This window comes from Anser brachyrhynchus, assembly GCF_964034855.1.
Source record: "Anser brachyrhynchus genome assembly, chromosome: 14".
Lineage (NCBI taxonomy): Eukaryota > Metazoa > Chordata > Aves > Anseriformes > Anatidae > Anser > Anser brachyrhynchus.
The window spans coordinates 6,707,798-6,724,298 of NC_137709.1; the positions used below are offsets into that span (position 1 = coordinate 6,707,798).

Consider the following 16,501-nt stretch of genomic DNA (forward strand, 5'->3'; position numbering starts at 1 on the left):
AAAACAACAGCTGCAACTTTCCAGTGCTGCACAAAGTCTAGACAGTAACAGCCAGTCTTCCACTTCTGATGGTAAATGAGTTGTGTCTGGGGCAACAGCAGGCTAGTGACTAGCCGAATGTGAAAGCAAAGGAAATGTGGAAGAAAATTAACAACCCTTGACTATACAGATGAAATTCTTACACTTGGGTCCATGCCTATTTTACACATAGTAAATTCTTTTATTATTATTATTATTATTATTATTTAATTCAGGCAAATTGGTCCTGAATTATGCACAAGATAGTCACTGTCTTTTTGTGTGGGAGTCCTCACAGTGCATGCTGGCCCCCAACAACCCAAAAAGTGTTTATTTTCCTGAACAGTGAAATCTGCAAGGCCCAAACTGGGGAATTCTCTGCAGAAGCTCTTTCAAACCTCTTTTATCCCCCAGCTCCCTCTGAAGGACTTTTGCCATCATTACATCAGCTTGGACCAAATTCTAAAACCAGATTTTAATTCTTGTGAGAATGTTGTTTAATTCATTGTCCTTTCCTATTTTTCCTCCTCAGTTAATTATAGAAAGTAAAACTCCGGATTATTTTTTCTGTTTTTGTAACTATGATTTTCCCTAGTTTAATTTCCATCTGATACGGAAATGCTATGGCCCAGCAATTTGCTATATATTTGCTACTTTGTGGAAATCTCCATCTTTTGCTACTCATGTAAAATCAGAAGGAGAAACAAGAGACATAAGGACTGTTGGAGGATAGACTAGACATAGGAAGAGAGACTTCAGTAAGTTTATTTTCATGTTACACGGATGCATATAACCAACCCTGCAGCTGAAGTGTATGTTTAGTTTTACTGACAAGCCATGGTTTAAACACTTGAAAACACGGCAGTTTCCAAAAACTCTTCATATAAACTTAACAGAATTGTCTTCTCACTGTCATGATGGTTTTTTTTCAGTACTGAACTTGGCATTAGATCTGAGTACCACTCATCAGCAATGCAGGCAATTCTTCTCTAAGAGCTTCCTTGCAACCCATTTCCAACTGTCCATGGTTTGTTCGCAGTGCTGGAGCATTGCCCCTGCACTCTACAATTTCTTCTCACACACTCGCATGTTTCCCAGAGCGAAAGCGAGGCAGAGAAATAAATCAATAGATAATTCCACCTAGGAAGTCACGCTTGATTTCAAATAAATATATTTTCATCATACCAGACTACTTTGGGGGAAAGTGAGTTGTTGGTCTTGACAATTTACCAGCATTTTTCAGCACTTGGCAATGAAAGCAACTAAATGTACAAATAGAGGAGTATCCTGGGCTTTCATGACATATCTATCCATCTTCCCATTATTTTCGTGTTTGTGACCAGCTTCCAAAATTCAGACAGGTAAATAACAGAGCAGAGTGATAAATAACACACTCAAGCACTGACCTTTTGGGAAGAAAAGCCTCCAGTGGACATTGAATACATGTTAGGGACAAAGCGCATTGACTGCCCTTTAGGAATCCTCCCTCAGGAATGAGTTGGGTACCGAGCTGTGCTAGCTCAGGGCATTCAACCTCAAACCAGCACGCATTTTATTCACTGCCTTTATTTTATTTTTAAACAGAATTTAGCGGAATTTTGACATGTCTACCCAGTAACATCTTCAAACAATGTTTGGCTTGATGCAAGACTAAATGGTTTCAGTTTTGCTTTTGGTTTTTGGCCAGAAAAAGCTCAATAATCCGTGGTTACCGCTGTGACCTCTTTTGACTGATGCCAAATTAAATGTGCTAAAAACTCCTTATAGGACAAAAAGAAGTTTTTTATGCTAGTTTATTCAAAACTGAAGGTAAGTTCCTGACCATCTGATTCTCAGTATTTCTTTTTCAAAAATTTCCTCTCCATGCATATGTTTTATCCCCAATTCTTCCTCTTCCTCCCAGAGCCTTTTGTCTTACTTAGGAACAAAAGTGTGGCCATTTTGTTTAAGATCAGACATTGTCATCACCCTGCAGCTCCACATCCCAAGCTTGCCTTCAGGTCTGTGTGCTCACCTGCAGGTCAGAGATGCATTTAAGATAGAATCATAGAATCGCAGAGGGTGGCAGCACTCACGGACAGATCTGTGCCCCAGTACAGGTCACAATCTGGTCCTAAATGAGTAAGATGTATTCAAAGAGCCGCAGAACCTCGCAGAGGAATGTCTCTATCATATGGGGGGCGTGCATGTCAAACTAGACTCTCTCTTCTCTGGTTTGGGTGTCTAGGACAGCAGAGGGGAAGCTGTGTTTTCTGTGGCTCACAGCTGGGATGGGAGCAGAACCCTCTGGGGTCAGCCAGGGAGTTACAGGGGTGATGTACAGGGTGAGGGGGAAATCCCACAAAGCCTCTGCCCTGGTGGTCCCAGCCCCTCACTGGGAGCACCGCACCCTGAGCAAACTGGGAGAGCCAGGGCCTCAGCAGCATGCAGGCAGCCAGGCATGGCTGGGGGGAAAATGCACCTTATGGGGTGGTAGAGAGAAAAATGATAATGCGAGACCGGTTACAGATGTAAATGCCACTGATATCACTGGAGTGTCCACTTGGGGGTGGCAAAGTGTTTCAGCTATGTCTTCAGGGAGCAGGAGTTGTCTTTTCTCTCCAGGGCCCTGTGTGTATCTGCTACCTTCTCCTCGGTTGTTTCTCAAGAATGCAGCTGGTGAAATGGGTCTGGCAGAAGACAGGGGCTGAAATTCCCCTTGAGCTGCAGGAAAAGGGGACTCCAGCTATGAGACCTCCAGGTCTCACCTCACCCTGGAGACTCATCAGCCAGAAACACAAGAAACTGCTGCGAACTGCAGGGCAGGGGCATACAGGGACCTACCAGTACGTGGTCAGACTCAGCTCAGATAGATGGACAAAAATAAAATCATCTGATGCACAGGATAAACCAGCAGAGGCTGCAGACCTTTGAGGTTCCCTGGGAAGTTATGTTCTGCTAGCTTCATTTTGGACAAGGGAATATCCTCAGCCTCCAGTAATACAGACAGATTTGTGGCATGCACATGCCAGTTCAGTGCTTGTGAATATTGTCAGCCATAGTACAAGGAGGTACAGCAGAGACTTTGAGACTTTTTTAAAATAACCCACTAGAGGGCATTTTTTTGACAAAGCAATGCAAGGCATCACTCACCATCCTCCACCCCAACCTTTACCTAGCTCAGAAAGCAAAAGTTTGCTTTGTGTAACTTTTGGTTCCTCATTCTTCTGGCCTAGAAATAGCGACTGCTGCTGCTGGTGTCTGAGGTTTACCAGCTCAGCTCAGGGCTCATTCGTGTCCACTTGATCATATTGCCACGAGAGGTTTGCAACAGACACATCTCAAGATCACGGGCGAGAGAAATGAGAATGGCTTCCCTAAAGCCAGAAGTGGGCAGACAAGGCTTGTCCAGAAAGCTGCCCCAGTTCAAGTTGAGTAAAAACTGACGTTCAGGCTGGTGCACAAAAAGGCCATTTGGTAAGATTTGGATAAGCTGTGTCTCGTGTGCTGGCAGCATTGGGAGTGTGTGCTGCTTTTGTAAAGTAGGTCTCTGCTGGCAGAGCTTGCAGACAGTGAGCTGAGATTTCCAGCCCTCCTATTAGCTTGAGGGTAATACAATGCCTCACAATAACCTACTAATTACAGTCTCCTCATTCATTTATTCATTCATTCATTCTCTGAGACACAGTCTGTGAGCTCTTCTTTCTGAAATTGGTCTTTTAGGACTGTCTCCTCTTGTTATTTCCAGAAGTCGTTTTCTTCAACTTCCCTCTCGCGTGGGTCACAGCGCGGCAAGTCACAGGCCGGTGGACAGTTGAGAACTGCTGACAGAGGTCCTGTGGGTGCCAGGGACACTTGTGTCTTCAGCAGAGTCTGCGAGGTTGTGGTCCTCAATCACAAAGATGCTCTGCTGGGCAGGAATCTGGCTGGTGGGGTGCTTAGGGGCCCAGTGCCTGCAGCGAGGAGAGATGACGCTGAGAAAAGCCAGCCTGAAGCGCTGAGACAGCAGGTTGTAGATGATGGGGTTCACGGCAGAGCTCAGGTAGAAGAAAACACCTGGGAGAACAGGGGTGGGGGAAAGGAGAGAGAGACCTCGTTTGTGGGTGGAACAAAGCCAGAAGAGGAAAATCTCATCATTGCCAGTGCTGCTCCACCAGGGCTGGGCAACAGCGCATCTGGACAGCCAGCACCCAGGCGGAGGCAGAGACATGTCTCGCCAAGGCCAGCTCAGGCCCTGCAGCTCTCAGGGAGGGGACAGAGGTAGGCAGCATCAGCTGCAGCCCGCTATCTCCAGCTGTTCAGGATCCAGCTCCTCTGAGCTGCACCGACCTGCCTCCAGCCCTCATCCCCCAGCGGGATTTGCACGGCTGGTGCCCCGTCAGAGCTGCCAGAAGATAACTTCCAGCCGAGGGGAGCTAATTCCTTGCAACACCCCAGGACAATTGCACGAGATTGGAGCTGTCTGAGCTGCAGAATGGCCGTATTCGGTGTTTTCCCGTGGCATACTGAAAATAAGATTCCTCCTTGAAAAAGCCCTCATTTGATGGTTGGCTGGGCCATAAATTCTTGGTTACATCACCCAGCTCTGGGTAGCAGGTAAGTCTGTTGCCTTACCATTAATAAGGTTTCCTGTTAGCTTGAGAGCCCCTCTGGAGGATGATGCCTGCTGCTGTGTATTCATTAGAAACAGCTGAATGACAACAGCATTCATTTCTGAGCACTTCCAAGAAATAAAAACAGCTGGTAATGATACATAATATCCTTTCTTTTAATTTTCTTTCCTTAATGAATATTCACACAGCTGTACTGGACAACATCTTGAAAGTTGCAGAAATTTGCATCCAATCTGAGACACAATTATCATCGCTGGCTACCAAATTCAAGAAACCTTTTATGCATGCCTCATGTCACCAAAAAATAGATGACTCCATCAAATAAAACACTCACAAATACATTTTTGCCATCCCCATGCAAGAGGAAGAAGAGAGCCTTACCTGACACCACGTGAATCAAGTTGAATATATTAGCCAGAGGCTCAGTCCATTCCACCACAAAGCTGAAGAAGAGCCGATCGATATGGAACGGGGCCCAGCAGACGGCAAAAACCATCACGAGGACAACTAGCGCAGAGAAAAGGGAGAAGAAAAACCAGTCAGCTGTGTAAGGACAGGGTTCACAGAGCAGAGCCAGTTCAGAAAGCTGGAGGAAACACTCAGCATGAAAGAAAAAAGTTTGCTTCCATGCACAGCGAGGCCTCTGGTGACTCCATTAAGGACTCTTGCTAACCTATTCCAGATGGGTCCTGTGAACATCTGTGGTTGTGGTCATGGGGCACAGAAAATCAGGCTGATCTCAGAGCAGAGTTTCCTAGCTCAGAAGGTGACTTAAGCTGCCTAAAAGAGTAATGCTGTTGGATGAAATATTGAAGGTGATTTACTTTTCCAGCATAAACATCATCTCGGTAACAAGGTTTACTTCGTCTTAAAGACAGCCCTAAATTATGAAGTGTTGCGAGTGCTTTCAGGGTAGCTGCAGCACCAGCTCTCCAGAGTGCTGCATAACGATCCAGTCTGCCTGGGTCCTACTTTTTCTTGGGAAGGTTTTCATGGTGAAGTCGGTAGCAGGTGACAAGCATGGCTTGACAGGACCTTCTTTTTCATGAGCAGAGCCTCTGGTGTGATGCATTACAAACACATGAAACGTAGCTCCTGGGAGCCAGGGCAGCACAAGAGACGTTGTTTTCACCCTGAGAAAGAGGGCAGCAAGAGCCAGTTTTGGAATGAGGGATAAAACTTAAGGCGGTGTGGTAAGGACAAAGATTTGCCTTTGGATCTTTTGACTGTCAGCTTTCACAGCTACTCCTAACTCCTGGATACAATGCTTGGACCTGGTCACTGAGTATTTCACTAAAGTGTTAGTTTAGGAATTAACTTCAAAAATATTTTTATATATACATTCCTCAACTATATGAGATTTACGCGCACGCTCTTGGCCATAGTAAACAGAACACAGAAGGCACCACTACTTACACAGCATCTTGGTGACTGATTTTCTGGATGGCCTCTGGACATTCACAGACATTTCCTCCACTTCCAGAGATTTGTCTCCTTTCAGCTGGCAAAAGGAGGGAAGCAGAAGAAGAGCTTAGATAGGAGATGACAACTCCACCACACATGTTGCTTTTGATATAGCTGTAGTTTGAGTTTAAGAAGGCAAAATTTAAGGCAACTCAGGACTCATTGAAAGAAATCTTTGTTTAAAATTCAGTTTTAGTCTATACTGAGCATTGAAGCCTTAGATTCATAACGATCAGCAGACTTATGTATCTGAGACTGCATACTAACAGCAAATTAAGATTTCCATTCCCCACTCGTCCCTTCTCAATGAGTCAATATTTGGTTCACAGTTTGTGTTCAATTTCAACATTATTTTGTCTTCTAGCAAAATATTGGTTGTTTGTTTATTTTCCTGAAAGGGTTCCCCACAATTAAGCACAAAGCAATGATCCAAAAAAATACCCCAGAGAGGCCTCAGTGAAACACAGCTGTAATCACTGGAAAAAATTGTGTAGAGTTCAAGGGAGTTCGTTTCATGCCCTGAGTGTTTGGACTAATTGATATTCAGTCCATCTGATGAACAAAACCCATATATGCTCTATTGCAAACAGACAGTGCACATGATGTACACAGATTCAAACACACTATGCTCAAATACATTTATTTTATTTTATTTTATTTATTTATTTTTATTTTATTTTATTTTTTATTTTATTTTATTTATTTTATTTTATTTTATTATTTTATTCTTTTCTACCAGTTTTCCCTGGACTTCTAAAAAAAAAAAAAAAATGCTTCCCCAATATGCTTAAGGTGAGAGCACTGATGCTTTGCTGATGAAGAGACCGTGCCAAGATAATCAGGACAAAAACACTTTTTTTGCTTTGATTATAAAAGGAGTCATCTATAGAGACTGCATAATTGCGTCCAGCTTCTTGAAGTGAGAACTGCTGATTATCCAACAACTTCAGAGTAATGCCTTTTTCAACAGAGAGAAATTGGAAAAAATCTTTAAATTACATGGGAAAGAATATCAGGAATAAGGGAAAAGATAAAAACTAATCTGGACTTGCAAAACTCTTATGAAAACATGCTAGTTGTACTATTTTCTTCCACATTTTGTACAGTGATTTTCCTGTTTTTTGATTAACTGTATATACATATATATATATATATATATATATAGCTGTTGTTAAGTAATTGTAACCCTGATCAAAGAGACTTTCTTTCAGTGCTCTCTCTATTCAGAAAACCAATAAAGGAGAAACACATATAAATTGAATTATATTCAGTTATAGTGCATTTCAGCTTCCTGTGTTTTACATTATAACCTTTTGAGACTTTAAGTCATAGCCACTGTTGCTTAAGGAATAAAATCAGCTGATTTGTAACACGTCTAGTGATAAATATCTGCTCAGATTGATTAAAATCCTTAGCTTCCTTTCAGTGGTTTTCAGTCCCCACAGTAATTTATTCCAGGAATATTCCAAAGCCTCATTGAATACAGTTCTCTGATCCTGTAATAAAACTGAGACATGTATCTTTATTTTTTACCTTTCTCCTGTCATTTTGATGTTGTTTTAAGGTTCCTCTTTAGCCTCAAGCAATAACACATGGGGGTGTAACTGGTAAGAATAACTCAGCAATTACAATTTGAGAAAATAATGAGTTATGGCGAAGAAAAAAGAAGAAGAAGAAGAAATGAGTTTATGACAAGGATTGTAGCTTCAGTCCATGCCAAGGGTATGACAGAAGAAGTCCTGCCAAGATAATGGTTTTACATCCCTGCAGATGCGTGAGACTAGATAGGATTGCCTGGAGATGAATGCTGCCCCTTCACTGCAAGAGAATTAAAAGTGTCTGAAGCAACAAGCTGAAAATTAGTTTTTTCCCCCACATCGTAATTAGCTACAGCGTTTCATGCTCGAAATCACAAGGCAGAGTGAAATTAGGGCCACACCTATCCCCAGGCAAACACAGTGAGGCAACTCAGCAGAAGCAGGACAAACTTTCTCTGTAAGTTATGTGACCTGACACAAACAGTGATCAAATGTTTGCTCCAGCTGATGGAAAATTTGGTGTTTAAAATCCACATGGCTTGTGCAAAGGCATGCAAATCCCGAGTGATTTGGCCACTGCCACCCATCTGCTGAGCTGCCATTGCCGCACTCTTAGCTGTCCCCCATTGCACAGGAAAAGGTGTCAGCGGGCACAAGGTGTGCAGAACGACCTCCAAGGACAGCGGACAGACCCCTCCACAGCTGTGCTGGGCTCTGCATGAATTTGCCAAAGGCAGCCACTGCCCACAGATGATCCTGGGCTTAACAACTGAGTATTTTATGGGGGCATGAGAGGGAGGCAAGATAGAGTCTGATGAGAAAATCAAGATGAATTCTACACTCGAGTATAAGTTGTCTGAATTCAAAGACAGTTAACATAAAGTTTTTAATGTGCCCAATGTGTTACCCAGGGCAAGTGGCACCAAGGGAAGTGTTGGACTCAGGAAAACTTTGTCTAGGTGAGGTCAGTCTGGTTGCACCTGGTTACCTAGACCCCCTTCATAGATAACTTGTGTAGGTGGGATAAATAGGTCTTGGGCTCTCCACACTCTCCACTGACTGTAAAAAATCCTAGATAACTCTAATATGATTATTAGACTGCCAGAGATAGGCCCCCATTCCTGTCTCCTTTTAGAAGTCAGCTTGAAGGAAAGGGTCCAGGCCCCTGCCCCAAATCCTGCTGCAGCACAGACTGCTGCTCAGGCAATGCAAGCCCATCTCCTCCATCAGCACCATTGGGATTAGCTTCTCCATGGAGCCACTTCCCCATGATCTCACTGAAAAAGAAGAGCTGGCATATGACACATTTGTTGCCCTCTCATAGCTGCTTAACATGTCACGCATGCCTCCTTCTGTATTGCATCCTGAGGCGCTCACTTCTGAGCACTGGCAAAGCTTGAAAAAGAAACTTTGTCAAGAAAATTCCCTTTCTACAAAGCTTGCTAAAGGTCATGCCGCTGTTTGCCAAATTGGAGCTGTTGTACAACCTTTGGATCAACTCTGAGCTTTTGCACTACAGTCTAAGAGCAATACAGGGCACTCAGGAGATTCTGGAGTGTTGCTGAAGCTTCAGAGATTTCATCAACTGTGAGTAGATAAAAAGTGTCTTCTCTTGAAAATTATATACACACACCATTCTTCTATCATGTCTGTTGGAAACAAAAAAAAAAGAAAAAAGAAAAAAGAAAAAGAAAAAAGAAAAAAGAAAAAAGAAAAAAGAAAAAAGAGAAAGAGAAAGAGAAAGAGAAAGAGAAAGAGAAAGAGAAAGAGAAAAGAGAAAGAGAAAGAAGAGAAAGAGAAAGAGAAAGAGAAAGAGAAAGAGAAAGAGAAAGAGAAAGAGAAAGAGAAAGAGAAAGAAAGAGAAAGAAAAAGAGAAAGAGAAAGAGAAAGAGAAAGAAAGAAAGAAAAAAGAAAAAGAAAAAGAAAAAGAAAAAGAAAAAGAAAAAGAAAAAGAAAAAGAAAAAGAAAAAGAAAAAGAAAAAGAAAAAGAAAAAGAAAAAGGAAAAAGAAAAAGAAAAAGAAAAAGAAAAAGAAAAAAAGAAAAAGAAAAAAAGAAAAAGAAAAAGAAAAAAAAGAAAAAGAAAATTGCCTAGCACGACTTGGAATGCAACGCAGGTATATCAGGGATGGGCACCGTTTAAATTTGGAAGTAGCAATTGGATATACAGAAAAGCAGAGGTATAAACAATAAGTATTGCAGACCTCAGGAAAGACAACTTAAACAAATCTGTGACTATACAGAAATTCCCAGGTAGCAGGCCTTGTTTGGCACCCAGCTTCTCTTCTGGGGTGGAGATTAAGAATTTCTTGTGCCACAAATAGAAGTTATAGCAGTTTTCATACTTCTTTTTATTTGTTTGGGGGTTCCTCTTTTTTTTTTTTTCTTTTTTTTTCTTTTTTTTTAAACAGCTACTAATTTCAGCACACACACACAGAGGTCTTATTTTGCAAAATTTTCATCAAAGAAACAATGAACCTATGCAAAAAGCCTGCAATAGCTACTGAACTGTGATATTGCAATAATTTAACCCATTCATTGCTTCAAAGATCTGTGTGCTATAGACTTCTGGAAGTTAATCCTTGTGGTTTTTCCCAAGTAGGGAAAAATTGTTTTTCTACAGTTTCAGATAACCGTAAATATCAGCCAGCACAACAAAATGATATATGAACTAACACAGAACTGGTTGAATTTCTTGCACGTTACTTGGTAAGTTAATCTGTTTCTCCAAGCATATTGTACCCCTTTCTTGCTCTATGATCACACACAGCTTTTTAAACTCTAAATTATATTCAGTGTAGTTAGATAGGCTTTATATTTTCAAAATGCACTTACTGTAAGAGAATTAAAAAGAAAACACCATGGACTCGCTATGATTTGCAGTGCATTGCTGGGCTACTTAGGTACGTAGGTTAATAATACTGTGATACTGTTTGTTTTATCCCTGTATTTAAATAATAATACTTGATAAAACTAGTCCCACTTTCTGAAGAGAGCACGAATGCGAACTCTAAGGTAGCATCAATCACTGGTGAAACTGTGCCTTAGTTACATAAAGAAAAGACTGCTGAAATTGCTAGCTGCAGCAATAAGGTAGCATTTCAGTTCATGACAGCTTTGTGAGTTTTAACAAGTGAATATTATCACCCTCTCCAGGGAAGGAGAAAAATAAAGCAGCGTAATAGAAACTCTGTAGTCAGAAGAAGAGGGAAAACAGAAAATATACAAGATTCAATCAGCGGCCTACTCCTTTTATTCTTTTCACATTTTCCTTTTGGTCAATTTCTAGTCTCTACCACAAAGTTGTAAATCTCTGAGAGGCTGGAATCAATCTACAGAGTAGGATATTTAAGTAACGTTCAAATGCAAGCAGCAGTGATGGTAATTTTTTTAAAAAGATCAGGGTAAATTATTACAAGCCATAGCTACATTCATTTGAGAGTAGGATAACAGCAAAGAAGGGGTTAAATCCAATATTTCTAGGGTTTGAAATACTTTTGCTTTTTGGGGAAAACAGATGGACAAGAAAAAAAGGGAAATAATTTAAAAGACTCACACAAACACAGAAGCAAGAGGTAAAGAAACACTGAGCACAGTCAGAGCAGGACTTACTCTTAGCCCCATCAGATAGTACAGCACACTTATGACCCCCATGGGCAGCACATAGAAGAGAAAGGACGTGATCTGGACGATGCAGTTGTAGATCCACATGGGCATGACTACGGTGCAGGTAGCAGAGCCAGGGACCAGGGTGCCGTTGGGGAAATACTGCAGCATGATGCCGTGGGTGCCCGTGTTGGGGAGGGCAAAGAGGACAGAGAGGACCCAGAGCACCACGATGGTCCTCAGGGCACGCTTGCGGGTGCTCTTCAGCTTGGCACGGAAGGGATGGAGGATGGCAACGTATCTCTCCACGCTGACCGTGGTCACGCTGAGGATGGAGGCGAAGCACACTGTCTCGAAGAGCGCTGTCTTGAAATAGCAGCCAATGGGCCCGAACAAGAAGGGGTAGTTGCTCCACATCTCGTAGACTTCCAGGGGCATCCCGAAAAGCAGCACAAGCAGGTCTGAGACAGCGAGGCTGAAGAGGTAGTAATTGGTTGGTGTCTTCATGTTCCGGTGCTTAAGGATTACCAGGCAAACTAGGAAGTTACCTACCACCCCAACAACGAAGATCAAGGTGTACACCAAAGCCATGGGCAAGAAGAGGTGGCTCCTTTTGGGCCCACATAGGAAGGCTAAGTAATCCTCGGTGCTGTTCAGGTACCTCCTGAAGCGTTCTTCATGCAGAGCCAGGTGGTTAAACCAGGAGGTATTGCTGGTCCAGGCCATCACCGGACCTTCTGAAATGCTCCACCACTGCAAGCCAGTCTTCTTTGAGTTTCCCTGTGCTAGTTCACTCACTTTTTTTTGCAGGGGGGGGGGAGAGGGGTTGTCTTGCCAGACCTAGATGCACAAAGCCACCGAGAGATGTGAGTGAGTGTGCTTGCCTGGCTTCGGTTGCGTGTTTGCCGTCGGAACAGCTGTTCCCCTGCGAGGAGTCCCTAAGCCAGAAAGCCCCTCCTTTCGCACATATTCATTGGCTCACTAAGTGCATTAGATTATAGAGTAAGAAAAGAGGTTCTGGCTACTTGCATCAGCTCCTGTAACAGATGCGCTCACAGAATAGGAAACGTGGGATTTGGAGAGCTGGGAATCTGAGATATAGGATGAGAAGCTTGCTGCAAGATGCTTGCATTTGTCAGAGGGTGGGAAATCAGACACACACAAAAAATATATTAGTACTACACAGTTATAATCCACAAGCAGGAAAAAAAAATCCATCACAATTTTATTTTTCATATCCCTGCTTATTTTTATTCTCTGTTTTCTATGGCAGCGAATACTTGGTAACAGAGTGATCTGTAGAAAGCCAACCTGTTTTTGTAGTCATGCATGTGGAATTAGACAACTATACTGTTTCAACCTTTTTTAAAATATTGTATTTTTTTCTCCTGATACCTGACATAGGATTTTAACTGCTTTTCTTTGTGATATCAAAATATTTTTTCCCACTTCTGTTTTGTAAGGGAGTGTTGTGTCAAAGTACATACAAAATTTTCATTGAGGGTTGACAAAAGGGGCTGATTGGAGGTTTGAGAATACTGGAATCTGATCCCATGTTTTAGATAGCCTTGTTTGGAGAATTTTTCTGAAGACCATATTGTTTCAAAAACATATTCAGTGCCTCCAGGATTAAGTTTACATGAATTCTTATGAATACTTATTTCTTCCTGAATGAAAACTATTCTGCAAATGTACTTTCTGAGCCAAAGAAGTGTATGATACAAGGACGATGGCTGTGTCACAATAGATCATTTATCTCCTGATTAATTCTTGATTCTTTACTGAATTGCTCCAAAACAACAACTACAACAAAGTTTCAAAGTGCATGGGTGTCTTTTGAGAATCAGAAAGTTAAGCTCTTTGAAATCAAATAAGTGCAAAAGCTGGTGTAGTGTGGGGGACTTTGTCAGCCGGATGTGCAATTTGCTCAGTACCTCTCACTAGTTCTCTCTTTTGAGTCCCTGCTCAGCTCCCCCTTGAATTGCTGTAAGATTTTACACTCCTAAACCAGGACTGTATATTTTTAATCATCCAGAAGCAAAAGAACTGTCCTCTTGTCTGGCATCTCCTCCAAAATCCTGACAGAAGCAAGCTTTCTGAGGAAGATGGAAGCTACTCCACTCTAGGTGGCTTGACAGCAGATCCCACAGAAAAACTCTTCTCTTCTGAAGACAGAAAAGTCTTCAGAATTTTAGTTGCCTTAGATCGTGCCTTCTTTGCTCCTTCCCTCTTTAATTTCTAGTTTAGTTGTAGTTCAATAACCTTGAAATAAATAAAAAAAAAGATACTGCTGTAGTAAACACAGATTGCCTCCAAAAATAGCAGCAGTAGGCAAAGAACAAGGGTCTGTTCCCACTGTGGCATATCCAACATGTGTAGCTCTGAGGATTTTTTGTTTTACTCCTGTGCATTCATTTAAAATATTAGCAGAGTAATACGCCACATGAACTGTACTAAAAGACAGAGACATGTCTCCTGTGATAACTTTCAGACCTGCTGAAATTATCTCACACACAAACTGTCTCCGTCAGAAAGAATCCACTGATTTATTCCTGCATTGCACCGAAGCATTTTGTTTAGCAGAGTGCTAGGGTTTATTGGATCGTTGAGCTACAAGGGTGCTCCGTAGACCTGATTCTCCCTTCCTTAGTGATGCAGCTGAACAAGGTTCCTTGCATTTCAACAACATCAGAATAATGTGAATTTGATTTTGAACTACTACTGGCACAAAAGGTAGGAACAGGGAAATCCTTAGGAGGGCGCCTGGTTGCGACAGGCACAGAGGGATAGGAGAGGATATCTATAAACCAAAGAATAATTCTAGCTCTGCATGGCTGGAAATATTTTATTTTTACAAAGGAGATGGAATATAAAAATAGATTTTTCCTTTTGAAAGTATTTTTTTCTCTGTAAAGCATGCTTCATTGGTGCTTGCTGTTCTATACTCAAAGGAAGATGGCATGTTGTATGCTAGTCACAGAAATGTGCAGCTTAAAGTAATAATGATGTAATTGATGTAATGTAATATTTACATTAATGTAATGTTTTTTATGTAATATATTTACTCGCAGTGTACTATTTGGCAACATAAAAGCCAGACAAGTTTTTTTTGGCACGGTAAGTCCCAGTTCTAGTCTGAGTGTAGCATTATCTCCTTAGGGATTGCCTATGTCCTCATGCCTGGGGCATTTCTCTTGCCACATTTACTCAGCGGAGTCTTTCCCTTATCTGATGTAAGAGCACTACGGTGCATTGCTATATTCCATTAAGGGCAGTACAGTGCACATTTAAGAACAAGTAAATTCAAGTACCTTCATGTTTCCTAAAGCCCTTGTAAGAGCACTCATTACTGACTCTATATTAGGTCAGTAAATAGTGAGCAATTTTTTGTTTTAGGGAAAATTGAACACATTCATCAAAAGAGACAGAGAATGATAGAGGTAATCAAAAGTATAACAAATGTATAAATCCTCTGTGGGTCATGCTTACAGAGGGATATATTTTGAAGAAATATGGTCCATTATGATGGTCTAATCTGAATATTTGCTCGTCTCAGAGCATGGAAATTTATTCATGCTAAACAAACGCTTTTAGATATTTACATCTATGTGGTGAGGCAGAGGTTCTTCATCCAGCTTCAAATGTTCTGGCAGTGGGATTGGAAATAAAATAGTTGTGCTCCTGCCATGCTGTGCCACACTAATTAATTCTGCTGATTATCTGAGATGCAGTACTGCACTGATGTGCCTGGTTGGCATCCTGGGCCTAAACTGATCTCTCTGAGCAGCACTGGGATGTTGCTCAGGGTTTGCAAGAGAGGTGCTCACTGTACACCCTTAGAAAGCCATTCTGCTTCAGTGAAAGGGTTTGAAGAGGTATGTATAGGGTTTGCCACAATCCTTGGCAAAACAGGTCCACTAATTCTTATTGTCAGCAATTACAGTCTAGCACTTCATTTCTGATTTCCATGTGCAGCCATCAGACTCTGTTGTTTCAGCAGTTTCACCCTCTCTCCAACTTGCAGGTACTGAAGGTAGATGCAGAATCTTGTAGAAATTCTGCCTGTGGGGACTGTTATCCAGCTGGCCTGAGCTGGTTTTCCCTAACTCCTTTTTCAGAGCCCCTAGAGCTGCACATGGAGCCACCGAGCTCTGTGCACTGCGAGTTCAAGCTCAGTCTCAGTCCTTTAAGAACTTGTACCAACTATCTCTGGCCCATAGGGATGCAAAGAAGATGATGCAAATTAGAGGGCACATTACTGGTAGGCAGAAATGTTAAGCTGTACTACATTGAATATCTTAACACAATTGATAGAAAATTATCACTCGATTTCCCTTATAAATCACTGAATTATAATTAAAGTTCGTTGATTGACTCTTTTTTTCTTTTTTCTTCCCTGAATTGTTTGGTTCACTGAATTAACAAGAGCGTGAGTCCATGTTTTTCTAAGTATTCAATACAACATTCAACGTGCCACCAAATGCATAGATATACTCTGTATATTTTCTCCCCTGACAGGCTGGAGGAGGGAGCTGCGCTATAATAGTAGCTGGGTATGCAGCAGCCTTTCTATGCCTTATTGTAAGTCATTTTGCAATTATCTAGGCTCTTAGCAGTCAGCTTCTCCATGGCTGTGCATGATATCTCATAGTCCCCAGGATATCAATCAACACACACAAGAAGTGGATTTCATGACTACAGTGGAAATAGTCAGGAGCACACCTCTTTGCCAGGAGCAGCTGGCAATCTACCTAGGCACTGCAGACACAGGCCACTTCAGCAGTAGAACCCATTTTACCTAACTTTTTGTCATTAAAAACAGCAAATGAGTCTATGCTAATTTTTTAGGCTTTTACTTTAGTCAATAATGGAAAGGAGAACTTCCAGAAAGTGATTTGTTCTAAACCAGAGCACAAGATAAGTAAGAGATGTGAAATGGAGGAGCTTGTTGTTTTCTGCTATTGTCTGCAGAGGGAAGGTGGATAATAAGGTTTAACAGCAAGATTATTAAAAGCCAAGATGAATTTAGACCCCTTTTTTCTGCAGTCTTATCCACTGCCCCTTGAGGACTGGCCTTTGCAGGGAACCATGTTCAGGGTTTGTCTTGGAGAAGGTGTTGGGGCAGCCAAAAACAGGGCCAGAGAGCAAGCCAGCAAGGGCAGCCCAGGGCTAACAACCACTCCCTGGTCCTCTCTTACCCGGCAGGATGGATGTACCTACTGAGATGACTTTCAGAAACTTACTGCTTTGTTAATGATAGAAATTAGTGGGAATGGTGCCCTAAT

At 41.8% G+C, this 16,501-nt stretch overlaps 1 protein-coding gene across 1 annotated transcript; it reads right to left on the reverse strand.

Annotated features, from left to right (window-relative positions):
- Positions 1 to 259: 259 nt before the first annotated feature.
- NMUR2 (neuromedin U receptor 2) lies at positions 260 to 12,297 on the reverse strand. The gene is made up of 4 exons (XM_080555755.1): positions 11,223 to 12,297; positions 6,027 to 6,111; positions 4,992 to 5,117; positions 260 to 4,053 (listed from the first exon to the last, which is right to left on the reverse strand). Exons 1-4 carry the CDS (start codon positions 11,940 to 11,942, stop codon positions 3,794 to 3,796), a joined length of 1,191 nt encoding a protein of 396 aa, XP_080411881.1. The 5' UTR covers positions 11,943 to 12,297; the 3' UTR covers positions 260 to 3,793.
- Between the last annotated feature and the right edge of the window lie 4,204 nt (positions 12,298 to 16,501).

Bases quoted from the DNA above. Each gene is read 5' to 3' on its own strand.
- NMUR2 (XM_080555755.1), bottom strand. From the start codon at position 11,942: ATGGCCTGGACCAGCAATACCTCCTGGTTTAACCACCTGGCTCTGCAT. The intron at 5,118-6,026 runs GTAAGTAGTGGT...TCTCTGCGCTAG, and splicing joins ATCAGTCACCAAGATGCTGT to TTGTCCTCGTGATGGTTTTT. The intron at 4,054-4,991 runs GTAAGGCTCTCT...CTGTTCTCCCAG, and splicing joins CTTGATTCACGTGGTGTCAG to GTGTTTTCTTCTACCTGAGC.